This window comes from Entelurus aequoreus, linkage group LG17 (genome assembly GCF_033978785.1).
Source record: "Entelurus aequoreus isolate RoL-2023_Sb linkage group LG17, RoL_Eaeq_v1.1, whole genome shotgun sequence".
Classification (NCBI taxonomy): Eukaryota; Metazoa; Chordata; class Actinopteri; order Syngnathiformes; family Syngnathidae; genus Entelurus; species Entelurus aequoreus.
Genome location: NC_084747.1, coordinates 34,969,016 through 34,995,997, shown reverse-complemented (window position 1 = coordinate 34,995,997; position 26,982 = coordinate 34,969,016). Strand labels below are relative to the sequence as shown.

At 39.5% G+C, this 26,982-nt stretch overlaps 1 protein-coding gene across 1 annotated transcript; it reads left to right on the top strand.

Moving 5' to 3' along the window:
- Positions 1–293: 293 nt before the first annotated feature.
- ostf1 (osteoclast stimulating factor 1) lies at positions 294–26,585 on the top strand. The gene is made up of 10 exons (XM_062025571.1): positions 294–452; positions 5,362–5,408; positions 15,491–15,541; positions 15,622–15,685; positions 15,763–15,816; positions 15,916–16,023; positions 23,564–23,613; positions 23,740–23,818; positions 25,892–25,990; positions 26,072–26,585. Exons 1-10 carry the CDS (start codon positions 419–421, stop codon positions 26,128–26,130), a joined length of 645 nt encoding a protein of 214 aa, XP_061881555.1. The 5' UTR covers positions 294–418; the 3' UTR covers positions 26,131–26,585.
- The last annotated feature ends 397 nt before the right edge of the window (positions 26,586–26,982 follow it).

Here is a 26,982-nt window from a genome sequence, read left to right as displayed (position 1 = left end):
GCGCTAACCCACCACACTATTAAGGGCAAAGACTTGAGACTTACTTGTGACTTGCAAAGCAATGACTTGGTCCCACCTCTGAAGATTAGCCTCTAGAATGGAACCTAGGTAGGAACCTGTATGTAAATTTTTGACCACGACTGTATATATATATAAATATTGATGAATATTGATGAATAAATAGTGTAGCTACAACCGAGTATGTCCACGTCATGATTAACATTTGGAAATACTGATAAAGTGAAATTGCCTTTGCGCACGCGCGAAATATAATTTCCGTGTTGCCAGCGGCAGCAGCTCCTACTTCCTCATCGGGGGTGAGCGCCGAACTGCTGTCAAGTCCAGGGAAGTTTTTTTTTGTCCTTGCTTTAATTGCGCTTTAAGTGCGTTCTATTACATTCTACTTTAATCATCACAAATGTCCAAGCCTCCCCCAAAGCCGGCCAAGCCTGGTAAGCTCAATTTGATGTGGAACTTTTGTTTAGACATCGCCGAAAATAGGTAATCAACACCTTGCTAGCGAGCTAGCTAGCTAGCTAGCGCTTTGAGCTTCAGTTTGTGGGCGGATTATCTTGAAGAGTGAATGCTGTATAGCGTATTAATGTGTTCATTTGAGTGTGATAAAAAATGGAAATATAAATTATGCTTGGCAACATTGGTAACACCTTTCATTTGTCATGGCCTGATATAAAAAGTGGCTAATGAATGTTGATCTCGCTGTGTTAACAGTCAGCAGGCCTCTTCACTGTCCTATTTTGTTTGGGACAGAGGTTAATAAAAAGACAATAAGATTACATATTTAAATGATGTCCTGCCCTTTATATTACATTTTTTAGTACATATTCCAACAAGGATAGTTACAATTTTGCTTACTGATATTTAACTATTTTCCAACAAGGTGGAGATCATAAAGCTTTTACACTTTTGCATGCTGATAGTCACCTTTTTTTCTTGGTTAGTGTTATGCCACACGTACATTGACAAACCAGAGCGGTTTTGTTTACTTCAAAGTAAGGGAACCCAAAGTAGTGCCCGCAGGTCTTAACTCATTCTCCTTCTATGCCACATCAATATGGAATGCACTCCCAACAGGTGTAAAAAATAGTGCATCTCTATCCTCCTTCAAAACCGCACTAAAATAACACCTCCAGGCAACTTCGACCCTAGCCTAACACCCTCCCCCCTCCACATCCCACCTCACCTGGTTGTAAATAATCAAATGTAAATAATCAAATGTATATACTTGTTCTTATGCTTTCTGAACTCACTATGTTCACTGCTTGCTGTACATATCCTACGAAGTCAGAGCTACACTGTTTCAATGTCCATTTCTCTGATGATGCCATTGTTGATGACTGAAGTGCTGATATCAACCAAACCTAACCCCCCCCCCCCACCCCCCCTCCACATCCCACCACCTGGATTGTAAATAATGTAAATAATTAAATGTATATACTCTGATGATTAACTTGTGTGATGACTGTATTATGCTGATAGTATATATTTGTACCATGAATTGATTTACGTGGACCCCGACTTAAACAAGTTAAAAAACGTATTCAGGTGTTACCATTTAGTGGTCAATTGTACGGAATATGTACTGTACTGTACAATCTACTAATAAAAGTTACTTTAAATCAATCAATCAATCAATCAGGTCAAATGTGGCCCACCAATTCGTTTAGTTTGGCCTGCTTAAGCGTGACTTTCCAAATGTTCCTACTGACCTCTTTGATGCTCACACAATCATTCATGGCATGCATTAATGGCATGTCAGCAAAGCTAACTATAAAGGTGAAACTCAAAAAATCGTGCAAAATTTAATTTATGTCAGCAATTCAACTTCAAATGTGAATCTAATATTTGATATAGACTTAGACTTAGACTTCCTTTTTAAACTCATTACATGCAAGGTTAGATATCCCAGGCTCAGGATCTTTCTGTGTGGAGTTTCCATGTTCTTCCCGTGACTGCGTGGGTTCCCTCCGGGTACTCCGGCTTCCTCCCACCTTCAAAGACATGCACCTGGGGATAGGTTGATTGGCAACACTAAATTGGCCCTGGAGTGTGAATGTTGTCTGTCTATCTGTGTTGGCCCTGTGATGAGGTGGCGACTTGTCCAGGTTGTACCCCGCCTTCCGCCCGAATGCAGCTGAGATAGGCTCCAGCACCCCCCGCGACCCCGAAAGGGACAAGCGGTAGTTAAAGTTAAAGTACCATTGATTGTCACACATACACTAGGTGTGGCGAAATTATTCTCTGCATTTGACCCATCACCCTTGATCACCCCCTGGGAGGTGAGGGGAGCAGTGAGCAGCTGCGGTGGCCACGCCCAGGAATAATTTTTGGTGATTTAACCCCCAATTCCAACCCTTGCTGCTGAGTGCCAAGCAGGGAGGTAACAGGTCCCATTTTTATAGTCTTTGGTATGACTCGGCCAGGGTTTGAACTCACAACCTACTGATCTCAGGGCGGACACTCTAACCACTAGGCCACTGAGTAGGTAGAAAATGGATGGATGGATGGATTACAGTTTTACAAAATGAAGATTTTCAATTTGAGGTTTTCATAACATGTATCATCAAACTCATCAAAATTATATCAAAAGATGGCTTGAAATATCTTGAGTTGCATGTTATGAGCCTATGGCATATATTAGTTTCACATTGTAAATAGAATTGCTGAAGTAAACTAACCTTTGCACAATATTCATTTTTTTTAATTTTCACGTATAAAAGGCTATACTTAACACCTCACCAGAGTTTCCCCTTAATGTAACTAAACTTGGCACACCGCCACACCAAAATCATAGCTGCCACCCCTTTAAAATATTTTTTTACGTTAAAACAAATTATATTTACAGTATATAATGTATTGTAGCCTCCAGAAGAATCCACACAAAGTCGGATGCTATTTTTACCTTTTTTTGCCAATTTAATGCTAACAATTGGCACAATTCCAATAGGTTTTATCTCCTGTGCACTCTGTATAAACACTTTTGTCTCTGTGCTTCCCTGGAAACACAACAACACTTCCTGATTCTCCACCAATCCGCTTTCAGGCATGGACGGTGTGTTCGTGATCATCGGAAAAAGGAACTTTAAATCAAACCCCACAAATATAAAACATTACCACCAGCAGGTCGTTACAGTTTGAATGGAGATATAAATAGCCTATTATTTGCGCATTATCGACTAGTGATGCGCCGAAAATGTGGCCATCGAAAAATACTTGTATCACCGAAAACAGCGCTGCTGAAACTGGATGTTGTGAGGAAGTAAACAAGACGTGATTGTCCGGGGCATAGTCTGCGTATTTGCATTGTGGACGTAACTTTAATAGATCCCAGATGTACCCGCGGACAGCGATTTAAAAAATATGCAAATATAAATAGGACAGTGGCGGCTTTTAAGGAGAGAAAGTCCAACTGGAGCAGCTTTGTGAAGCAAGTGTGACATCATGCTCAGTGCAGCTTGCTTCTTTCGTCGTGGACATTGAGGGACAGAAGTAGTCTCTAAACACTAGTACAGTCTATAATAACACCAATCAAAGATGCTAGATTTGTTGCTAGTCGTTTTTAACAAAGAAAAAGTCACTAAAAGTCTCTAGACACTTGAAAAATTCTCAACAAAGTACGTTGCACAATAAGCAGCAATAATTAAAGATATAGCAACACAATATAATATAAAAAATATATGCATCCCCCGCAACCCTGAGAAGGACAAGCGGTAGAAAATGGATGGATGGATGGATGGATGTTAATAATTAATTTATAATAATTTGTTTTTAAATGTATGTACAATTTGTTGAGGCTTTTTAAAGAACATCATATCATAGCAAATTTATAAATTACACAAAGATGTCATTGTGGCCACACCCCCACCAGGCCTCTAACCACGCCCCCATCGCCACATATATCTTTACAATCTTGGGGAAACCCCGCTCAATCATGGTGTTGTCCCACGGGTCTTTGGAAAATTATTTTGGTCCTTCAAGACAAAGTTTGTACACCCCAGCATTAAAGCATCAAGATGGTGGTATGGGGCATTCAAGGCTGTTAAAAACCTTGATTTGAGTCACCAGTCCTGACTCCTGTCAAACAAACAAACCATTTGTGATCATTTTGTTTTTTTTAATAAATAGCAATTTAACATTTTAAAGATTATGTTTACTGTGAAGGACGGACTGTGGCCTGGTTGGAATCGGTGTATGAAGATTGCATGTTCCTGGGTTTCTTTCAGCTTCCTTCCACATCCAAAAATTATGCATGTTAGGTTAACTGGAGACTACAGATTGTCCATAGGTGTAAATGTGAATGAATTGTTTTGTCTTTTATGTTCCCTGTGACTGGCAGCCAATTCAGGGTCTACCCACTCTCTCGCCCATAAAGTCAGCTTCCATAGGCTTCAGCTCACCCAAAACCCAAATTTGGACAACCAGTGTAGAAATTGGACGTGTGAGCGTGCAGCACTAGAAAATAGCCCTACTTTGTGGTAATACATATAACTATTACTGTATGTTTGTCATAATATTCAGCAGTGTTAAAAAGTTCAACTGTAGGAAAAATAGCCAGAAGCAGAAGTGGTCAAAATATATTTGGTAAATAAAGCCATTGCCTAATCTGTGACACGCAATTCTATATAGAGATGGTTCTGTTTTTCCAAGAACGGCTGGCTGTGTGTATTATATTCACTTTGGATGAAAACTGATGAAAAATGTTCATATGAGGTCAATCGGTTGCAGAATTTATTGTGTGGATTTTTAAGAATGTTGTAGCTTTCCATCAAATAGGAGCATTATTATATTTGCAAAGGCAGAATATTTGAATGTCATCTATTGGATTTTGCAGCATTTCCTCCTTCATCATTGAGTGAGAATGTAGTCCATGGACATGTCAGCACACAGTGTGTATTCAGAGCAACATGAATAGACTTGTGCAGTTGAAGTGAACAGAGCTGAGTTTTGTGCAGCCTCTTGCACCCTAAACACTGCAACAGTGTTTAGGCTAAAACACACACAAGCCAGCCAGCATTAAAAGATTCAAATACATTTAGACGATAGTTCTCTGAGCTATTGCATAATGTACTGTATAACTTGTCATCTCAGGGTGGAAAAAACATTGTGTAGATTCCAATTTAATGACAAGCTGACAACAACTCTCAGATGGAGCTGCTGACACTGCCTGTATAAACAGCTCTCTGCATGCAAGCTGGTTCCAAACAAGTGCTGCCGCATTTCACTAAGTCTACTTGCGTAATTGCAAAAATGGCTTGTTTAAATGTACATTCCGAACTAGTGTGGATTCCCCCTTTTGTGTGTCACTGTGCTGTTGTCAATTAGCAATCATTTGTTGTCTTACAGGCCAAGTCAAGGTGTTCAGAGCCGAGTACACCTTTGACCCTAGAACGGTAGGAGCTTTTTTTCTTCTTCAACGGTTTCTTTATCAGCAGCATTACATAGGAATATTTCTACAATCTGCTCCCCCAAATGTCAAATAAATATGCAGCTTCTTCATACAACTGTTTGGAGTACCGTAATTTCCGGACTATAAGCCGCACCTGACTATAAGCCGCACCAGCTAAATTTAGGGGAAAATACAGATTGCTCCATATATAAGCCGCACCCGACTATAAGCCGCAGGGTTTTGATGTGTAATTACCGTAGTATATAGGGGTTCCTGCTACCACGGAGGGGATTGTTGGGACAGAGATGACTGTTTGGGAACGCAAAGCGTCCCATTTATTAACAATAAATCTTTCAATCATTCAATCAAACTTTCACATCTTTGACATGGCGAACAGCATTCATGCAGAGTACAAATAATACAACAGTGCAAAGTAATACAAAGTGCTCGCCTGTACGTTATCAAAATAACCAGCCTACCGGTATATGAAAAGTCAGTCTTTAATCATTGCGTCATCGTCTTCCTCCTGTGTACTAAAACCACCGAAATCCTCTTCGTCGGTGTCGGAGAAGAACAGGCCGTATATAAGCCGCACCGTTGTATAAGCCGCAGGGACCAGAACGAGGGGAAAAAGTAGCGGCTTATAGTCCGGAAATTACGGTATTTTGAATTGTTTGTTTTTCTGATTCGGTCATCCGCTTCTTCTCCTTTGCATTAACTTCCTCAGTTTTTGGTGGTTGTAGGGCAGGATTGTGTCGGTCTCTGAGCGGTGCTAAAACGCACACGTCAACTGTCTAATCAAATTGTATAGTTGTTTTTTGTGTAGACGAAGCAGAAACATGTAACAAAATAACCCTTATTTGGTCAAATGGGACAACCTTGTGACAAATTTTACAGGATTAGGCTCGCATCTCAAATTATGCTCTTAAATCATAGGGGAACCACTTTTTTATTTTTTAATTATTTTTTTGCCTATCATTCACAATCCTTATGTAAGACAAGCACACTTGTACAGTAGGTATGGAAAGTATTCAGACCGCTTAACATTTTTCACTCTTTGTTTTATTACAACATATTTTATAAATTAAAAAAAGTAATTTTATTTCTCACTAATGTACACTCAGCACCCCCGTTTTGACAGTAAAAAAACAGAAAATTTTAACAAATTTATTAAAAAAAACAACAACTCTAAAATCACACTTACATTTTTTTGGACCCTTTGCTCAATACTTTGTCGACGCACATTTGGCTGCAATTACAGCCATATATCGTGTGACACCAACTAGGATGTATGTTGAGTAGGTAGAGGTAGTTTTTATTGGCTTACCCACATCCTCCATGGAGTTTTATTGAAATTAAAGGCCTACTGAAATGAAATTTTCTTATTTAAACAGGGATAGCAGGTCCATTCTATGTGTCATACTTGATCATGATTGGGGCGGCATGGCGTAGTGGGTAGAGCAACCGTGCCAGAAACCTGAGGGTTGCAGGTTGCAGGTTACCATCCAAAAATCGCTGCCGTTGTGTCCTTGGGCGGGACACTTCACCCACAGGGCAGCTGTGGCTATGAAAGTAGCTTGGGGACGGCGTGGCGCAGTTGGGAGAGTGGCCGTGCCAGCAACCTGAGGGTTCCTGGTTCAATCCCCACCTTCTACCAACCTCGTCACGTCCGTTGTGTCCTTGAGCAAGACACTTCACCCTTGCTCCTGATGGGTCGTGGTTAGGGCCTTGAATGGCAGCTCCCGCCATCAGTGTGTGAATGTGTGTGTGAATGGGTGAATGTGGAAATAGTGTCAAAGCGCTTTGAGTACCTTGAAGGTAGAAAAGCGCTATATAAGTATAACCCATTTACCATTTACCACCACCAGGTGTGAATGAATGATGGGTTCTGCATGTAAAGCGACTTTGGGTACTTAGAAAAGCGCTATATGAATCCCAGGTATTATTATTATTATTAAGTCTTTTTTTAACACAATCCCACAAGCTTGGCACACCTATCTTTGGGCAGTTTTGCCCATTCCTCTTTGCAGCACCTCTCAACCTCAAATCATGTCCAATTAACTGTATTTACCACAGGTGGACTCCAGCGACCCCAAAAGGGACAAGCGGTAGAAAATGGATGGATGGATGGACTCCAAAACTAACAGCAACCACCAGGTGGCGAACAAAAGGTGGTGGCCTCAGCCATTTTTCGTGCAACTCTGTTGCAGAGTTGGTCCCAAACATGGCGCCCTGTAGTAATGTGAGGGGCTTTTGACCAATCATTTAAGAGGTTGTCTGGCCATACTCTCTCTATACACGACTCCAAGTGGCCTCATCTAAGAGTGAGCTAGAGTGAGTGAGACGTAGGGGAACAGAGTGTGACAGTAGACTGGCTGGTCACCAGTAGATCCAGAAAATCCATCCATCCATCCATTTTCTACCGCTTATTCCCTTCGGAATTGCGGGGGGCGCTGTAGCCTATCTCAACTACAATCGGGCGGAAGGCGGGGTACACCCTGGACAAGTTGCCACCTCATCGCAGGGCCAAAAATATATGGAAAAATAAATGCATTATCACATTAGTACCCTCCTTGGGCTGCGCGATTTGGGGAAAAAACAAACTAATTTAGATTTTTCTGTCAAAAATTGCGAGAGCCATTCAATTTGCAATTTTTTGATTTTAATCATTTAAATGCATAAAACTGCTTGAATGGTGAGTGAAGGAAGTCATGTTACTTTTAGACTGTCATCAACATATTCTTATCTCAAGCTACCACACATTAGAACAATATGCAATAATATACTTTCAAAAACATTTTGTTTTTTGTATATAACGCCTATGTTTGCTTACACCATCCTTGGCCCCTAGTCAGAGCCTCATCGTCATCCACCCATTTTAAACTAAATTGACAGGCTTACTAGTACTGGAGAAGTTCCTTCAGCAATTTTACACTGTCACCATTAAAACTTTTTTCAGATACTTTACACTAATACAATGCAAGTGGTGTTTGTTACTAACACGCTGACTGCCTCGACTACAGCGCACACAGAACTCTTTTCCTGTAACCACTTTTGACGAGTCAGCAGGCCAAGTATGCAAGGCTCAAGAACTTAAATTCAATTGAAAGATGCAAATTTAAAGGCCTACTGAAATGAATTTTTTTTAATTTAAACAGGGATAGCAGATCTATTCTATGTGTCATACTTGATCATTTCGCGATATTGCCATATTTTTGCTGAAAGGATTTAGTATAGAACAACGACGATAAAGATCGCAACTTTTGGTATCTGATTAAAAAAAGGCTTGCCCCTACCGGAAGTAGCGTAACGTAGTCAATTGAACATATATGCAAAGTTCCCTATTGTTTACAATGATGGCCGCCAGAAGTGAGAGAGATTCGGACAGAGAAAGCGACGATTTCCCCATTAATTTGAGCGAGGATGAAAGATTTGTGGATGAGGAAAGTGCAAGTGAAGGACTAGTGGGGAGTGGAAGCAATTCAGATAGGGAAGATGCTGTGAGAGCCGGGGGTGACCTGATATTCAGCTGGTAATGACTAAAACAGTAAATAAACTCAAGACCTATATATACTCTATTAGCCACAACACAACCAGGCTTATTTTTAATATGCCACAAATTAATCCCGCATAAAAACACCTAGGTGTTTGTTATGCTAGCTCCTAGCTACTAGCTCGAGCTAGTTATAGCTCGAGCGGGTAATATGGACGGGATCCCGTATATATAACCCGCCAATGCAATTCAAACACCTGCACAACACACACACTCACTCAGCCCAAAGGACCGTTCACCTAACCCAGGGGTGGGCAATTAATTTTCACCGGGGGCCGCATAAGCAACCCGAGCACTGCTGGAGGGCCACACGACAATATTTCAATTAAATTTTGCTCAATATTATTTTTGATGTACCGTAAGATAAATAATAATGATGATAATAATAATAATTTAATTTAACCTAACTTAAAAGCAGATTGCTTTTGATGGTCACTTTATCCTGCATTATCCAACATTTTTCCCCATCAGATTTGGACAACCATCTGTTGTTAAAAATAGTTTTTAATCATATTTATTTTATATTGTTTTTTATATTGGTTTTATATGTAATTGTTTTTTCTTTTTATTCAGTCATTGGTGGAGCTAAGGATAATATTTGAATATTGTTTTTAATATTGTTGTGCAGCACTTTGGAAACATTTTGTTGTTTAAATGTGCTATATAAATAAAGTGGATTGGATTGTCACACCTGCCAGCTTGTCCCAACACGCATTTACCTCTGTGAACAAGTCATCACCTGTGGTTGTCTCTTTAATTGACTGCATCAGAGCTTTCATCCAAAGTTAGCGAAAAACAGTCCATGTCTCCGGGCATTATCAGCGCAACAAAGTCCAATAAGCACTCCTTAATAAACTCTCCGTCAGAAAACGCCTTACTTTTTCTGGCGCTTTTGTGAGAAATGACGAAACTTGTCCTGACGGCTGCATCTCTGGGGGTGTGAAATATGGCACAAAGTCCTTGTTGGGTTTGCAGTTTTACCATCAACGCATCAGCCTCCCTTGCGCGCGCTTCATCAGACACATTCCGGTATTTTCCCTCGTGTTTCTTCGTGTAGTGGTGATTAAAATGATATTTAAACACAGCAACCTGTGTACCACACATTAAGCACACGGCTTTACCATTAATTTATGTAAAGAAATACTTGGCAGTCCATGTCTTGTTGGAAACACGCCATTCCTCATCAAGTTTTATTTTTTTAGCGTCTCATCACTTGTCTCTATGCACCTTCACTCACAGGTTCCCCCCGGACATACGGCATAAATAACACATTTCAAAATAAAAGCAGCACAGTTGTATTGCGCGCACAACATAGATGTTTTTTAAACTTTATTTTGTAATTTGTAATTGCGCCGTCCAATTCACTCACAATCGCATACGTCCACACGGAAGTAATACAAATAACGCTTTTCAAAACAAAAGCAGCACCGTTGTATTGCACACTCGACATAGATACTTTTTGAAATTTATTTTGTAATTTATGATTGGCCTCACGCGGGCCGGACAGGGATGCGCAAAGGGCCGGATGCGGCCCGCGGGCCGTACAATGCCCAGGTCTGACCTAACCCAAGGTTCATAAAGCTTATATATTTAACCAAAGTTACGTACGTGACACGCACGTACGGGCAAGCGATCAAATGTTTGGAAGCGTGCGGGTGGGACCTGATATTCAGCTGGGAATGATTACAACAGTAAATAAACACAAGACCTATATATATTCTATTAGCCACAACACAACCACGCTTATATTTAATATGCCACAAATTAATCCCGCATAACAAACACCTAGGTGTTTGTTATGCTAGCTCCTAGCTCCTAGCTACTAGCTCGAGCTAGTTATAGCAAGCGATCAAATGTTTGGAAGCGTACTCACGGTATCGCGTCTGCGTCTGTTAACGAAGTCAAAGTCCTCCTGGTAAGAATCTCTGTTGTCCGAGTTCTTCGATCTTGACTGCATCTTTCGGGAATGTAAACAATGAAACACCGACTGTGTTGTGTTGCTGACTTCCCTCGCAAAATACTCCGCTTCGCACCGACTTTTTTTGCTTGCTCAGCTTCTTTCTCCATAATGCAATGAACAAATTACAACAGATTCACCAACACAGATGTCCAGAATACTGTGGAATAATGAGATGAAAACAGAGCTATTTCGTATTGGCTTCAATGGGGAAGCCATACCTCTGTTAAACTGGCTACGTCACGCGAATACGTCATCCTCCAAAGGCGTTTTGAACCGGAAGTTCCCCGGGAAATTTAAAATTGCACTTTATAAGTATTGGCCTGTGTTGCAATGTTAAGATTTCATCATTGATATATAAACTATCAGACTGCGTGGTCGGTAGTAGTGGGTTTCAGTAGGCCTTTAAAGAATGATTGATCATTTCAGCAAATAAAATCTTGATGTTGATTTGATGTTCATTATTTTTGCAGCCTCCACTCTTGCAGAGTGTCCCCCGGTGTACCAACAGGCACGCATTTTAACACCCAGAGCACCCCCGGAAAGGCTCCCGTGCTGAGGAACCAACGCTTATCACGCAAATTTGCGTTGCACAATGTGCACGTTTAAACAAATCAAGTTGCGGCGACACATTAAAAGCACTAGTAACAACATCTTACTTTCTTTTTTCAACCACCATTGTTGGCCCGTAACGTGAAGTTAACAATCTAAATAGAGTTGTGGTTGCACACCGAGCCGCGGAACTAGACAAACAGCCACAAAAGCAGGGCTGCCCAAAGTACAAACAAGCGTCGACAGCAACCTTGCACTGAGGCACCCCAAAACAAATGGATGTAATAATGTTTTATTTGCCTGAAAACATATTATGATCTTTTGAGCATTACACTGTGTTCCTTTTAGTATGTGTCTCGGTTGGTAGGGAAGCGGTGCCGGCAACTTGAGGGTTCCAGGCTCGAACCCCTCTTCCGCCATCCTAGTCGCTGCCGTTGTGTCCTTGGGCAAGATACTTTACCCACCTGCTCCCAGTGCCACCCACACTGGTTTAAATGTAACTTAGATAATAGGTTTCACTATGCAAAGCGCTTTGAGTCACTAGAGAGAAGCGCTATATAAATGTAATTTACACTTCATACTTTTGTGCATAATATTATTTGTTCACTTGTTTGCATTTCATAAACTGACTCTCCAATGGTATATTTATTTTTAGTTAGCCCTTGGTCTTTTGTAAAAGTTTTTTTTTTTTACTTAGGAATTATTTTTAATGTAGGTTTCATTTATCTTGAATGTTTGTTAAAAATAGAAAGTGCAATAAAAATGTTTTACATAACGTAAAGAATAATGGTGATTAATAATCAGGGGTGCAAATTAACACTCGCCAGTCGCCATTTGCGAGCTATTTTTAGCTTTGGCGAGTAAAATATTTGCCTAACTTGCCACGCTGGCGAGTTGAAAAAGTGAGGTTCACAACAGCAATAATGCAGCGCTTACCGGTACCTAAAGCAACACGGAGATCATTATTTTACCAAGCACATATTTGTTGTGATGTCACGTTCGACGTTCCGTAGACTAGTTGCTAAGAGACGGCAGTTAGCTAGCCTAGTAGTTAGCTTAGAGCGCGCACTACAGGGATATCTCTCAGGCGACAGTCACAGAGTGTACCGGTAACGTTACTCGAGTCTTAATAGCTAACAATCATTCTTCCTAGCCTTAAGCCTATAAATCTTATCGTTATGTGGCGCTTCCTGAAACCCATAGCTAAAAAGGCACGGACGGAGGAGGAGGAGGAGGAGGAGGAGGAGGAGGGGGGTCGCGATGCGAATGCTGCGAAACCCAAACCGACCAGCGCTGGAACTGGGGGGAGAAAGTTTCAGACGAAGTGGCTATACGACGATGCAGGGAAAAAACGCGACTGGCTGACTGTCAAGAACAACATCATGTTTTGCACTGTGTGCACAACTTTTGGAAAGGACAAAAAAAGTCAGGCGAGTCACTTTGTTGTGGACTGCTCCTCGATGAAAGTTGAAAGTATAATATCACATGAAGGCACTCGCAACCACGACAAAAATATGAAAATAAAGCAAGCCAAGTCTGCCCCACTCCATGAAGCGCCCTCGGTGCAAGTTCTCACTAAACTCTCGGACGTAAACACCCAGAAGATGAAGCTTCTTTTCCGAAATGCGCACGCCATCGCCAAGAAAGGTCGACCCATCACCGACTACGTCTGGCAATGCAGGTAATTGTTAGCTGTGTCCTGTGTTTATATTTACATTACAAATGCCATGGATGTAAAGTGACAGTTTAATGATTGTGGTTACACATCGACAGTGACAGTGTTGATATATAGTTTGATGTCTGGATGTAATGTTACAGTGGCAGGATTGGATAGTTTAATGATAGTGGTAGCAGTGTGCTGCTGATATATTTTCATGCCATGTCTGGGGATTTAAAATTGGTAAATTAATGTAAATATCCAGACAATGTTGAAAAATATTTAACTATTTCTTTATTCTTTGTAGCAATCAATGCACTGTAAAACTTGTATATTACTTAAATTTTATTGAATACAGATCTTTTAAAATCTTATCTGCACTGCATCACGCGTCCTGCTTCTAGTTTCATAGGATAGTAAAAAAAAGAATCTATATACTCTATATACTATACTGTGGCCCCTGGTTGGTTGTAGAATTGGTTTTAATGTGACGTGAACACTTCTACATGGCGGAATACAATGGTAAAGGAAATAGTTTGTTTTGGCATTTGGCGAGTAAAAAATATGGTTGGCGAGTATGTTTTTTCACCTACTAGCCACTTGGCGAGTTGGTCAAAAAGTTAGTTTGCACCCCTGTTAATAATGCGAATTTCAATGTTCATAAAAATAATCGTGCAGCCCTACTTCATTGCCTCAATGCGTATTTTAAGAAAAACAGCTGCATTATACAAAGGTTTTTCTGCTTGCCATAACCTTCATTCTGTTGTTCTTATAAATGCACATCATCAACATTACAATTGCACTTCTAACATGGGCATTTATAAATGTTTTGTTTTTTAACTCCGCTGTTCGCCGCTTTATACAGATCATGGTACCTGTCTATGAATGTTCTCATTCATCCAGGTCATTGTAATCTCAGGGCATTCAATCTATCGCAACTGGACTGCTCCATTTGTCTTGGAAGAGGTTTTGCCTCTTATCCGAGTAGGTTTCGTGCTCATAGACTTAGATTGGTCAGATCTAGTCTAGTGGCTGGTGTCAAAACCCCAAATATTTATACCCAAACACCAGGAGAGTGTGCCCGGGCAAGGATGGTTTCACCATTATCAGTGAGAAAAACAACTGTCGAGTCTAAGAAACATATTCCAAGACAAACCAAGCAGTCCAGTTGCGATTGACTGAATGCCCTGAGATCATGGTACCTATACACCACTGTTCTCATGTGCGCTGTATTTCAGCGGCTGTGCAGGAACTATATCTGCATATTTAAACGGCCCGGATTTTGTCAGTTTTTATCAGTTGCTCTGAAACGATTAATTGTAGCAACATAATAGAAATCAAAGCTTTATTCTAATCAAATTAATCGAAAATTGCTTCAGCCCTAGAAAATATAGCTCTCTTTGACCACAGGGTCACTTAATAAAAGGTATACTACACTACACAGCAGCAGCAGAACCAATGTTGTAATAGCAGCGAGGCGCAAAATGCTCAACCAGCATTAATACCACTGATGAGTTCATTGTAAAAAATAGTACATCAAGTGCAACACACCGACAGATGAGTAGGGCAATCAACATTGTAACGCGCATGCAGATGTAGATAAAGCTGTGTGATACTTCAAATGCAGCTACTACTCTCATGTGGAGTTAATGATAAATCAAGTATATCAAGAGGTTGTCTACAGCCATTGTTGACCTACCGCTAGTTAAAGACCACATTAGTTATTTGCTTTTATAGACACTGTACCCGCTTCAGTGGCCTAGTGGTTAGAGTGTCCGCCCTGAGATCGGTAGGTTGTGAGTTCAAACCCCGGCCGAGTCATACCAAAGACTATAAAAATGGGACCAATTACCTCCCTGCTTGGCACTCAGCATCAAGGGTTGGAATTGGGGGTTAAATCACCAAAAATTATTCCCGGGCGCGGCACCGCTGCTGCCCACTGCTCCCCTCCCCTCCCAGGGGGTGAACAAGGGGATGGGTCAAATGCAGAGGACAAATTTCACCACACCTAGTGTGTGTGACAATCATTGGTACTTTAACTTTACTTTACGTATGTAAGAGATTTAGTAAATAACTCTGGACTGAGGTGATACCCCAGAATTCCACCAATCATGTTTTACACTTGCTTGATACGTAAGAATGTTAAAATGTGTGATGTATTGATTTTATGTCTTTATATTAAAATGGTTAACATATGTTTACACTTTTATAACAGTTAGGTGACTTGTGGGGTTAATGAAGGGTCCAACGTCACCCTAAACAGATTACTTCCAGACACTCCACTCTTAATAAGTAGAAGAAAATGAATAATGGTGTAACTGAACCTAACAAGCAGCTAGTTGATGCGTTTAGTTTTGTGTGTTGCAGCCAGACGAGCTTTACTTTGAAGAAGGAGACATACTCTACATCTCTGACACAGTAAGAGACTTTTTTTAAGAAAAAAAACATTCCACTTCTGACTGTGAGATGTAAAAAAAAAAGTTTCCTGTCGTCCTCAGAGTGACGGTAGCTGGTGGAAAGGAACATGCAGAGGGAGGACGGGACTTATTCCACGCAATTATGGTCAGTTGAAAAGGAAAAATCATTGTTGTTGTACGCACATTTTTAAACTAAACATGATTAAATATGGCTGTTTTCAGTGACGGAGCAGGCAGAATGTATCCACCATCCCATGCAAGAGGCTGCTAAACGAGGTGTGACTGCTTCTCTCTTCATTTCTATTTCTGCTTGAACTGTTCCCAGCTACTCATGTGTGCGTATGTTTGTGTGTGTGTTTGTGTGTATTAAATCAGGGAATCTTAGCTGGCTGAGGGAATGTTTGGAGAACAAGGTGGGAATCAATGGCTTGGACAAGGCGGGAAACACTGCCCTCTACTGGGGATGTCACGGAGGCCATAAAGGTAATCATTTTCAAAACGTTCACATGTTAATATTAAATTTACATTATGTAATAATTAGGGCTGTCTTCAATCATTTGTTAGATTTTGTCCATCATCAACAGTCAGTCGAATTTATAGCAGGTTTTTTTAAGAGAAATAAACAGATGATGATATGTAGTGTTGTATACTGACTTGTCACTAGGTGTCAGTAAGTCTCATGGATGTGCTTTAGAACTTGCGCTATTAATTCCAAGTTAAATAAATGTACTTATAAAATGAATAAAGTATTTTAGTAAAGTAAACAAAACAAAAATCTTATTTGCGACTTTTCCCCACCTCAAAAAAGGCTAAACTACAGTTTAAGGCACCAAGAGGACAAAAAGGACATCCTTTTTAAGAGAAGAGCTATACCTCCGGAGCGAGGTGGTATGTCCTATTTCTGGCAATCAATCCTACCGGACAGACTGCAGGATTCCACCAACCAGAGGCGCGCTTTGGCACGGTGTCTGACAGTAGCGCGTCCTAACGATAAAATTGTTGTAACATAGCAATGTGCCAATTATAGCTTGAAGTACAAATGATTGTGTATGATAGCTTTCTGAAACCTTTATTTTGTTGGTAGTGTCAGACAGGATGTAGCGCAGAGCGCTGTTGTTAACGCCATAAGTGTGCTGCTGTTTTTTTTAGGGCGCTTGACAGCTGCTATGTTTTTGAGTAGAGATGATGTGCTGTTGAAATTAAAAAGAGAGCCTGTAAAGTTATAGCTGCCATCCTCTATGCGCATTGAGCTTGCATCATGTCAGCAGTCATTTTGCCAGATGCTCCGTTACACTTATATTTTGTTGTTATTAGTAGTAGAAGTATTAGCTGGTATTGGAAGCTGTCAATTATTAACTTACCAAGGATAATGTTTAAGACACTACAATCCTGCGTCGTCCACAACAACACGAACAGATAAGATGCACGTTGTTTTTGCTAGCATTAGTGTTGATCTTTCATTTTCAAATGGCTTTCGGATGACAAGTGGTCATAAAGTGTTTTTAGGTTTCATGTTTACCTGACATCACGTCCAGCTCATTAACTATGTGAAACTCAAAAGTGGTTGGCCAACGAGAGCGTCTGTTGTCAAAGCTTTCCTGGTGACATTTTGCCTTTCTCGATGAAAAATGCCCTATGCGTGCGTTTTTCAAAACCTCGAAAAAGATAACAGCTTCTTTTGAGTTCCTTGAGAGGTAATCAAGAAGGGCGAAAGAGTGCAAGATTTTACAAAAGACTACGAGGAAAGTGGCACACACTCCAGTCTAGGGGAACAGAATGAGTCGAAGAACGCACAAGTTTGCAGTGATCACTTTATTAAAAAATTGTTTGATATATTTTTAATGTTTAGTATTTACCATTTAAGAATTATCTTTATCATTCATATTTTATCTTATTTGGGTATTTTTTAAACGCATTTTTGCTACAAGTGTTTTGTAAAGTACCAACTCAGCGAGTCGAAATAAAAGAAATAAAATGTGAGCAAAACATAAAAGAGTTAAGCGTTTACCAAAGGCAGAAATCATAAATGAAACTTTCAACACCTACGCAACGTTGAGATCTATTGTTATTTTGTTAAAGACGGGGAAACCCACGGGTACTCATAAACGGTGCGTGCAACAACGATAAGGCAACAAACATGGCGAAGTTAAATTATGAAATGCAACCTTACTCGAGCAAAAATTATGCATATTTATTCAGAGTTTTTATATCAATTTCCTTGACCCAGCCACATACAAATAAGTATTAGACCTCCATGCTTTTCCAAGTTCATCTGTTTTGTCGTGTAGAATGACGTATGGAGCATCAGATAGTTCGACAGCTCTGGGAACGCGACCGACGAATAATCCTTGATCACTCTGCAAATCTTTTTTTGATAACGTATAGGAAAAGATTCCATTGCATAGTTAAATGTTTTGCTCGTATCTGTTTTTAATGGTAAGCTCTAGGCCCCTTGCGTACTTAGATAGTTTGTACTCTGTTTGCTGCACAGTAGCCATGTTGGTTTGGTGGCCCAACACTTTGTTTACTTCCGTTCAAAAGTCATGTGACAGAATACAACCTACTGGCAGAATTTGTAAAAAAAAGCATATTACTTGACCTGTATAAATCATTGGGAACTGTTTGGATCTATATTTGTGAGTAAGAGGGGAAAAAATAATTTTTTGACATTCTTTGGTTCGGGACAGTGTGGGTGAGTGTTAAAGGGGAACTGCACTTTGTTTTGGAATTTCGTTCACAATCATTATGACAGACAAGATGACGGATGTATTTTTTTGGATGCATTCTAACTCGCAAATAAAAGTCAGCTTACAACGGCATCAATTGGAGGTCCTCTATTCTGCCCATAAAACCCTCTAAATAACCTTCCAAAAAGAGTCAATACTCCATTAACATTTCATGACCTGAATATTAAAGGCCTACTGAAATGATTTGTTTTTATTTAAACGGGAATAGCAGATCCATTCTATGTGTCATACTTGATCATTTCGCGATATTGCCATATTTTTGCTGAAAGGATTTAGTAGAGAAAATCGACGATAAAGTTCGCAACTTTTGCTCGCTGATAAAAAAAAGCCTTGCCTGTACCGGAAGTAGCGTGACGTCACAGGAGCTAGGATTCCTCACAATTCCCCGTTGTTTACAATGGAGCGAGAGAGATTCGGACCGAGAAAGTGATGATTACCCCATTAATTTGAGCGAGGATGAAAGATTCGTAGATGAGGAACGTTACAGTGAATGACTTGAGAGGCAGCGATGGACGTATCTTTTTTCGCTCTGACCGTAACTTAGGTACAAGCTGGCTCATTGGATTCCACACTCTCCTTTTTCTATTGTAGATCACAGATTTGTATTTTAAACCACCTCAGATACTTAATCCTCTTGAAAATGAGAGTCGAGAACGCGAAATGGACATTCAGTGCCTTTTATCTCCACGACAATACATCGGCGAAATGCTTTAGCTACGAGCTAACGTGATAGCATCTTGCTTTAACTGCATATAGAAACAAAAGAAATAAACCCCTGACGGGAAGTATAGATAGAAAATCAACAATACTATTAAACCGTGGACATGTAAATACACGGTTAATGCTTTCCAGGCTGGCGAAGGTTAACAATGCTGTGCTAACGACGCCATTGAAGCTAACTTAGCAACCAGACTGCACAGAGCTATGCTAAAAACATTAGCTCTCCACCTACGCCAGCCAGCCCTCATTTGCTCATCAACACCCGTGCTCACCTGCGTTCCAGCGATCGGCAGAAGGACGAAAGACTTCACCCGATGCGTTTGGCGGCCCGGAGACGTAGGAAGTCAAGGTGAAGTCGCCGGCTAGCGCGGCTAGCGCTCCAACAAAGTCCTCCTGGTTGTGTTGCTGTAGTCCGCTGCTAATACACTGATTCCACCTACAACTGTCTTCTTTGCAGCCTTCATTGTTCATTAAAAAAATTGCAAAAGATGTCCAGAATACTGTGGAATTATGAAATTAAAACAGAGCTTTTTGTATAGGATTCTACGGGGTACCATAACTTCCGTTACTCGGACTTCGTCACGCGCATACGTCATCATACCGCGATGTTTCAGCCAGATATTTCCCGGGAATTTTAAAATGTCACTTTATAAGTTAACCCGGCCGTATTGGCATGTGTTGCAATGTTAAGATTTCATCATTGATATATAAACTATCAGACTGCATGGTCGGTAGTAGTGGCTTTCAGTAGGCCTTTAACCAAGTATTACTGATATTATTATAAACGCTAACGCAGGCAAACAATTTTTTAGCAACAAATTGTCACAGCTAACTAATTTGTTGCTACTTTATTGATATCTTAAGCTGGTGAGCTGCTTTTCTCACCTCGTAGCTTGTGAAAGTTAAATTTAGATCATAAATCATGCCTTGGATGTAGACATAATCTGACAAGTTGGTCAACTTTGGCATCCAATTTAGAGAAAGACACAAAAAGACTCTTGGTTCCACCCCCCATTTTTCTTTGGGGGACGGCGTGGCGAAGTTGGTAGAGTGGCTGTGCCAGCAATTGGAGTGTTACTGGTTACTGGGGTTCAATCCCCACCTTCTACCTTCCTAGTCACGTCCGTTGTGTCCTTGGGCAAGACACTTCACCCTTGCTCCTGATGGCTGCTGGTAGCGCCTTGCATGGCAGCTCCCGCCATCAGTGTGTGAATGTGTGTGTGAATGGGTGAATGTGGAAATACTGTCAAAGCGCTTTGAGTACCTTGAAGGTAGAAAAGCGCTATACAAGTACAACCCATTTATTAAGAGTATTTTTTTTTTATCTAAACGGGAATATATCAACATCCTAAAAGTTGGCATCCCAGTGAGAGCAGACATTGTACAGTAAGTGATGTTTAATTATGTTTGTTGACTCTCATGAAGTCTGCAGTGAGTAGTAATAGCTCAGTGATGTTGTTGAAGGAAAATGCGAACGTTGTGATGCGATTGTGAAATACATGCGCAACCGTATGCTTAAAATTAGCAAATTACGTAAATATTCCATGTTATTATGAATGTGCCTGTTACTACATTACATATATACTTACTGCGTGTATATAAATCGTTGATGGAATTGTTTGGATGTTTTTTATAGGCAGAATAGAGTGACTCCTATAGGCTCCATTGTAAGCAGACTTTTGATCGCATTTATTTACTAGTTAGAATGCATAGCAAAAAAGAAAAACATATCTGTTCTTGTCTTACATAAGGATTGTGAATAATAGGCAAAGTCCAGTTCCCTTTTAAGGGCACGAATGAGCGGTCCGCGGAAACATGATTTCCCCAGATAAACGTTCCTTCTCCTCACATTGATAGCATTTCAGTCAAATTATGCTAATATCTGTGATATTCTGCGTTTAAAGGGGGACTGGGCTCGTTTTGGAATTTTGCCTATCATTCACAATCGTAATGAGAGACAAGAACGCACATGTCTGTTCCTGTCTCTGACCGCGCTTCCCCCACCCCAGCAAACGACGGCATAGAACACAGCAGAAACCAGCACAGTGTCGTAAAAAGTGCGCAGCAGTGAGCCGTACACCCCAAAGGACCTTAGTCTCTTCAAGAGCTGTAGGTGACTTTGAGCCTTCTTTTACACTGCGTTTAAATTGTGAGTCCAGTCCAATTTATTGTTGAGGTGAACACCCAGGTATTTAAACGAGTCCACTATTTATATATCTGATTCTTGGATGTTCACCATTGTGGGTGGGGGAGCTGACCGCCGGTCACCGCTATTGTGACCCTTCATCATCTATTCTAGTGGAACAGATGGATATAATATTGGCGGACCAGCCAGGACACATTCTGATGTTGTTAGTCAGTTATAATGCTATATATATTTTTGTTCCACAGTAATATATTGCATAGCACAACTGTAGGGGGAACCCGAGAGCAACAATTGTTGCTACCGTATTTTTCAGAGTATAAGTCGCTCCGGAGTATAAGTCGCACCGGCCAAAAATGCATAATAAAGAAGGAAACAAACATATATAAGTCGCACTGGAGTATAAGTCGCATTTTTTGGGGAAATGTATTTGATAAAACCCAACACCAAGAATAGACATTTGAAAGGTAATTTAAAATAAATAAAGAATAGTGAACAACAGGCTGAATAAGTGTACGTTATATGACGCATAAATAACAAACTGAGAACGTGCCTGGTATGTTAACGTAACATATTATGCTAAGAGTCATTCAAATAACTATAACATATAGAACATGCTATACGTTTACCAAACAATCTGTCACTCCTAATCGCTAAATCCGATGAAATCTTATACGTCTAGTCTCTTACGTGAATGAGCTAAATAATATTATTTGATATTTTACGGTAATGTGTTAATAATTTCACACATAAGTCGCTCCTGAGTATAAGTCGCACCCCCGGCCAAACTATGAAAGAAAACTGCGACTTATAGTCCGAAAAATACGGTACTTTAAATCTTCTTGTTTGTGCATTGAGAGTTTCACAGGAACTTAAAAATGGCTGTTGTGCAGCAAGCAGCGCACAAACTCTTTGAGTACGCAAGAGGTCTAGATCTTCCTGCAAAAAGCAGGTACGAGCAAAAAAATCAGACTATACAATGGAATAGATCCCTATACTTGATAAAAAAAAAAATGTGTCGAGTGATATCAAGGATTATCCGTCAGTTGCGTTCCCAGACATATCGAACTATCTTGTGCTCTAGACGTCATTCTAAACGACAAAACAGATGAAAACGTAGAAAAGCATGGAGGCCTACAACTTCTTTGTTTGTGGCTGGGTCAAGGATATTGGTATCAAGACTCTCCCAGATAAATATGCATCGATTTTTGCTTGGGTAAGGTTGCATTTCATGATTTAACTTCGCGTCTACAACCTTGTTTGTTGCCTTGTTGTTGCTGCACACGCTGTTTACGAGTAGCGTGTCTTTCCCGTCTTTATAAATTATAACTATATATGTCAACATTGTGTATGTGCTGTAAGCTTCATATATAACTCTTTTAGGTTTTGCCCACATTTGATTTCTTTTATTTAGACTCTCCGTGTTGGTGCTTCACAAAACACTCGCAGCAAAAATTTGTTTTAAGAAATACAAATAATATTTAAGATAATACCTACATGGAAAATACTAAATGTTAAAATGATATCAAACAAACCTTTACAAAGTGATCATTGCAAACTTGTGCAGGTTTTCTTGTCGTTTTTTGTAAAATCTTGCACTCTTCCGCTCGTCTTGATCACCTCTCGAGGAACTCTGAAGAAACGTTTATCCTTTTTGCAATTTGAACGATTCGTACAGTCGAAAACAATGCAAACATAAAGCATTTTTCTTCGAGAAAGGCTAAATGGCGCCTGGTACCCATTGAGAACAGACACTGGCTGGACCACCACACACGAACCGGACAAGATGTCATGGAAATCCGAGTAATAGTCCGTAAAATACGGTAGTTTTGGGTAAATCTTTCTGTATATATCCCATCGGACCGAGGAGGGTCTTTCTGCCAAACTCTTTGCTTGATGTCCGGCTATTGTCTTGCTGGGCCCCTTGCCTGATTAATTACATTATCACAAAACCAAAAGATTTACCAGACACTTGGTCAGATGAGGCTGGAAGTTTGTGTAGTAATCTGTGCTGGTTAATACAATTTATAACCGAGAAATTTCAGAAATCGGGTCGCACCGTGAACATATTTTCGTTTGGACTAAAACTGCTGCTATGGAAAATAAAAATGGTGGACTCACACTGTGGTCTCCCGGAAAACCGCTACCAAGATTGGAGATATACCCCGATGTCACAGGTTGGTAAACATCGCATGTCGGGGCAAATCTCAAACGGAAAGACAAGAATGTTTTAAAAATATCTCCAACGCTTCTATGGTTTGAATTTATATTTTCCTCACTCCCAAATACACAAAAACTAGTGCCAACCGGTAGTACAAGTTGGTTTTGCATAATATGACTCCTTTGAATCTATGAACATGTTTTGTATAAAGATTCCTGCTTGACTGCAATGCTTCTTTTCCTTCTCGAGCAGATGTGGTGGAGGTGCTACTCAACCAGCCCAACGTTGAGTTCAACCAGCAGGTGAAAAGAACTACCCCAGTCACAATTGATTAAAAAAAGGGGAAACAATGTTTTTTTAGCAAATTGATTTAAATGGATACAAAATATGTACTTTGAAGAAATGTAATGATTTTTATTGTGTCGTAGAATAAGCTCGGAGACACTCCCCTGCATGCTGCTGCCTGGAAGGGTTATTCTGACATTGTAGAGATGTTACTGAACAAGAGTGAGTATCTACATCCAGTTTTCATATTTCTTCAGGTTCGGAAAGGTCTTTTTCTGTTGTAAAAAAAAAAAAAAAAATTCCTTAGATGTGTCTTTGATAAATCATTGTGCTTTTCAGTGCGCTGCAGCAACAAAAAACTACAATTAAATGGAGTTATTACATAAATGCCATTAAATAAATAAGAATGTAAATTAATTCATAAAAATATTACATAATTTGTCATTTAAAACAAGTAGATAAAAAGTATACATTAATATCATATTAAAGGGGAACTGCATTTTATTTGGAATTTTGCCTATTGTTCACAATCTTGAGAGACAAGAACACATCTTTTTTTTTTTTAGGATTTTAAAGATGATAAAAAACGCTTGGAAGATGCAGCTAATAGCCTTCAAAGCCCTTTAAAACACCTGCAAAACCCTCCAACGTTTTATATACATACACATTGCAAGTAAATATATAATGTAGTAACATACATCTTCATAACAATATGTAATATATACAATATTTACCATATTTTGGACATTTTATACATTACCGGAACTTATTTCCGCATTTATTTCCCTTTCCTGAGCAGCGCATTTCCGACTTCTGGCAACAAATGTGAGTATGTCTTCTAATCATGGCAGACTTGGTAACAGACAATGAAGATGACTATTTTTAAAAAAGGATAAGTATTCACAACCTTATATTTTTGAAGCTGAATATACAGAGGATGAACTACTGCTTTCTAGAAGCGAGCACGAAGAGAGGGTGAAACGTTGGAGCAAAGGGAAGCCGAGAGGGTGAGGTCGGCGTGACTTTGACGCTGCAAATGTGGAGCTTAGAGCCAAACTATTTAGACATAAATGGAGTGCTTACCCAAAATAAACCGGAAAAAACATCCCTGGCCAGCTGGACCAAACACACAACTGTCCATCGAGTGAGTCACTTTAATGTGGCTCATGATACACGCAGCACATCATGCGTGTTATTACAACTACTAGCTGTGTGCAAACAAAAAATGTGGGCTAATACTTTAGAGATACTCTAATATGATTGTTCATGTTTTTCAGTCAGTACAAATTGTTGTCCTATCACATTGTGTTGTGTATTACAAACTCTGAACGCCATTCGGGTGCTGACGTAGAAGCTAGCTTATCTCTTGCCATAGCTAGCTTTTATGGAAAATACCAAAGTATGCCGATGTGTTAGTATGCTAGAGTTCCTCAGTGTTCGCTCTTACAATAACAATGTTGCTACAGCTTTGTTATTATACATGTTACGGAACATAAATGAAGTATTGTTGGCGGTTTTTGAATGCATTTTTAAAGTGATTTAGAGGTAGAATTAATTGCTCCCAATAGCTGCATTGCTAGCCACCTAGAACGAGCCAATTTTTACATGTTAGACTGCAAAAAAAAACAAAAATCTTTTGTCTACTTGTCTCTCATAGTGATTGTGAATGTTAGGCAAAATTCCCAAAAAAGCCACAAATTGTATAAGCTGCTCAGGAAATAAATGAATGGGAAAATAGTAATATTATGTCATAAAATATACTTTATATTTTAATTAGTTAATTTATATTTTAATAATCTACTGTATTTGGATTTAAATGCTTTTAATTTTTACTTTTTTTTAAGTAAGGGAAGGCAAGTTTATTTATAGATCACAATTCGTACACAAGGCAGTTCAAAGTGCTTTTACAGAAAATTAAAATAAGGCAAAAATATATATTTTCAAATTAAAATCATAAAAATCTGAATGTATTAAAATCAATCAGAGTGTAGATAAAATACTTTCAGGTGTCATATGTCCTGATCAATGTAGTTATTTAACTGCATAGAGTGGCAGGCATCTGTGAGAGCTTATCTGTAGAGATGATTTAATCATGTATTCATTTTGTGGCGCCATGATGTTGTAATGTTTACCAACTGCTTGTATGCTTTCCTTTTTAAGATACATTACAAACACATTTTTCAATGTTTTTATACACATTTAGCTACATTTGTGTGGGCATTTAGGGTTATATGATGAAAAGGATAAATGTTAAAAGTGTAGGAGAGATTAGAAAATAAATGTTTCTGTTTGCAGACGCGCGGACAGACATCAAGAACAACGAGAACAAGCTGGCTGTGGAAATGGCCACTAACGACCTCTGTGCCACGCTTCTCAAGAAGAAGCTGGCAAGCTGTAAGTGCAAGAAGATCGTCTAAATGACAATTTCCGCATTCCTGAGCATCACAAATGTTTTCTTTGCTGCCTTTTCCTTAGCTCTCACTCGCACGCAAAGCAACGCTGACGAGTATTTGGACGACGAGGACTCGGACTGAAGAGCCTGCAGAGGTTTTATCACAGACTTCAGTTGGACCTTGTTGCCCTCTTGGGTTTGTTACTGTAACTATGTGAATCTTTTGTCTTAACGCATCGCAGCAGTGCAAACAAAAATGTCTCTAGGGGACCAAACGTCATATTCCCCCCAGTCGGTGTGCTGCACCTTTTCTTTGATTTGTGTGTAACTTCCTTATCCAAAAATCTGCATAGTCATGAAACATTTCCACTGTCTATCTTGCATTACTTTCTGCCTTATAAAAACCTCATCTGAAATACCTTGGGTGGCTTTAATTGCATCCTGGAAGGAACTTCTTGCTGCTTTATGAACTAACATATTATGCAAATGTTTGGAGGGGAAAGTGCCTTATGTATGTAAAACTGTCTTGTCGTTTGTTTTGTTTGTTGCAAGTGTAACGTTTCTTTCCTTAACATTCAAATAAACGTGTTCTTTCTACCTGCTTCTATCTGCAATTAAAGAGTTTTAAATTAAGATGGGGTTTGTTTTTTTTTGTTTGAAAATTATTTTAAAATTGTTTTTTTTTTTCTGGCTCATATTGGCATAAACATTGACACAAAGATTAAAAAGGTAAAATAATGAACATAAAGTGAAAATATGGACTAAAAAAACAAAGTTGCATTGTAAAACTAAAATCATATTATGGGGAAAAAAGTGGCGAATTAAGTCCTTATGACAAAAAAGTAATATGTCCAGAACAGTATGAGAAAATGTGTAATAAAATCAGTCATAGTCATATTACAAGAAGAAACATAATATTCCGGAAATTACATTTTTATTATTTCAATAAGTAAAAGCTATACAACATGTTACAAAATAAAAAAATAATTTTTAG

Coding starts and splice junctions, on each gene's coding strand:
- ostf1 (XM_062025571.1), top strand. CDS start 419: ATGTCCAAGCCTCCCCCAAAGCCGGCCAAGCCTG. Junction 15,686..15,762: donor ACTTATTCCACGCAATTATG/GTCAGTTGAAAA, acceptor GGCTGTTTTCAG/TGACGGAGCAGGCAGAATGT. Junction 23,614..23,739: donor ACGTTGAGTTCAACCAGCAG/GTGAAAAGAACT, acceptor ATTGTGTCGTAG/AATAAGCTCGGAGACACTCC.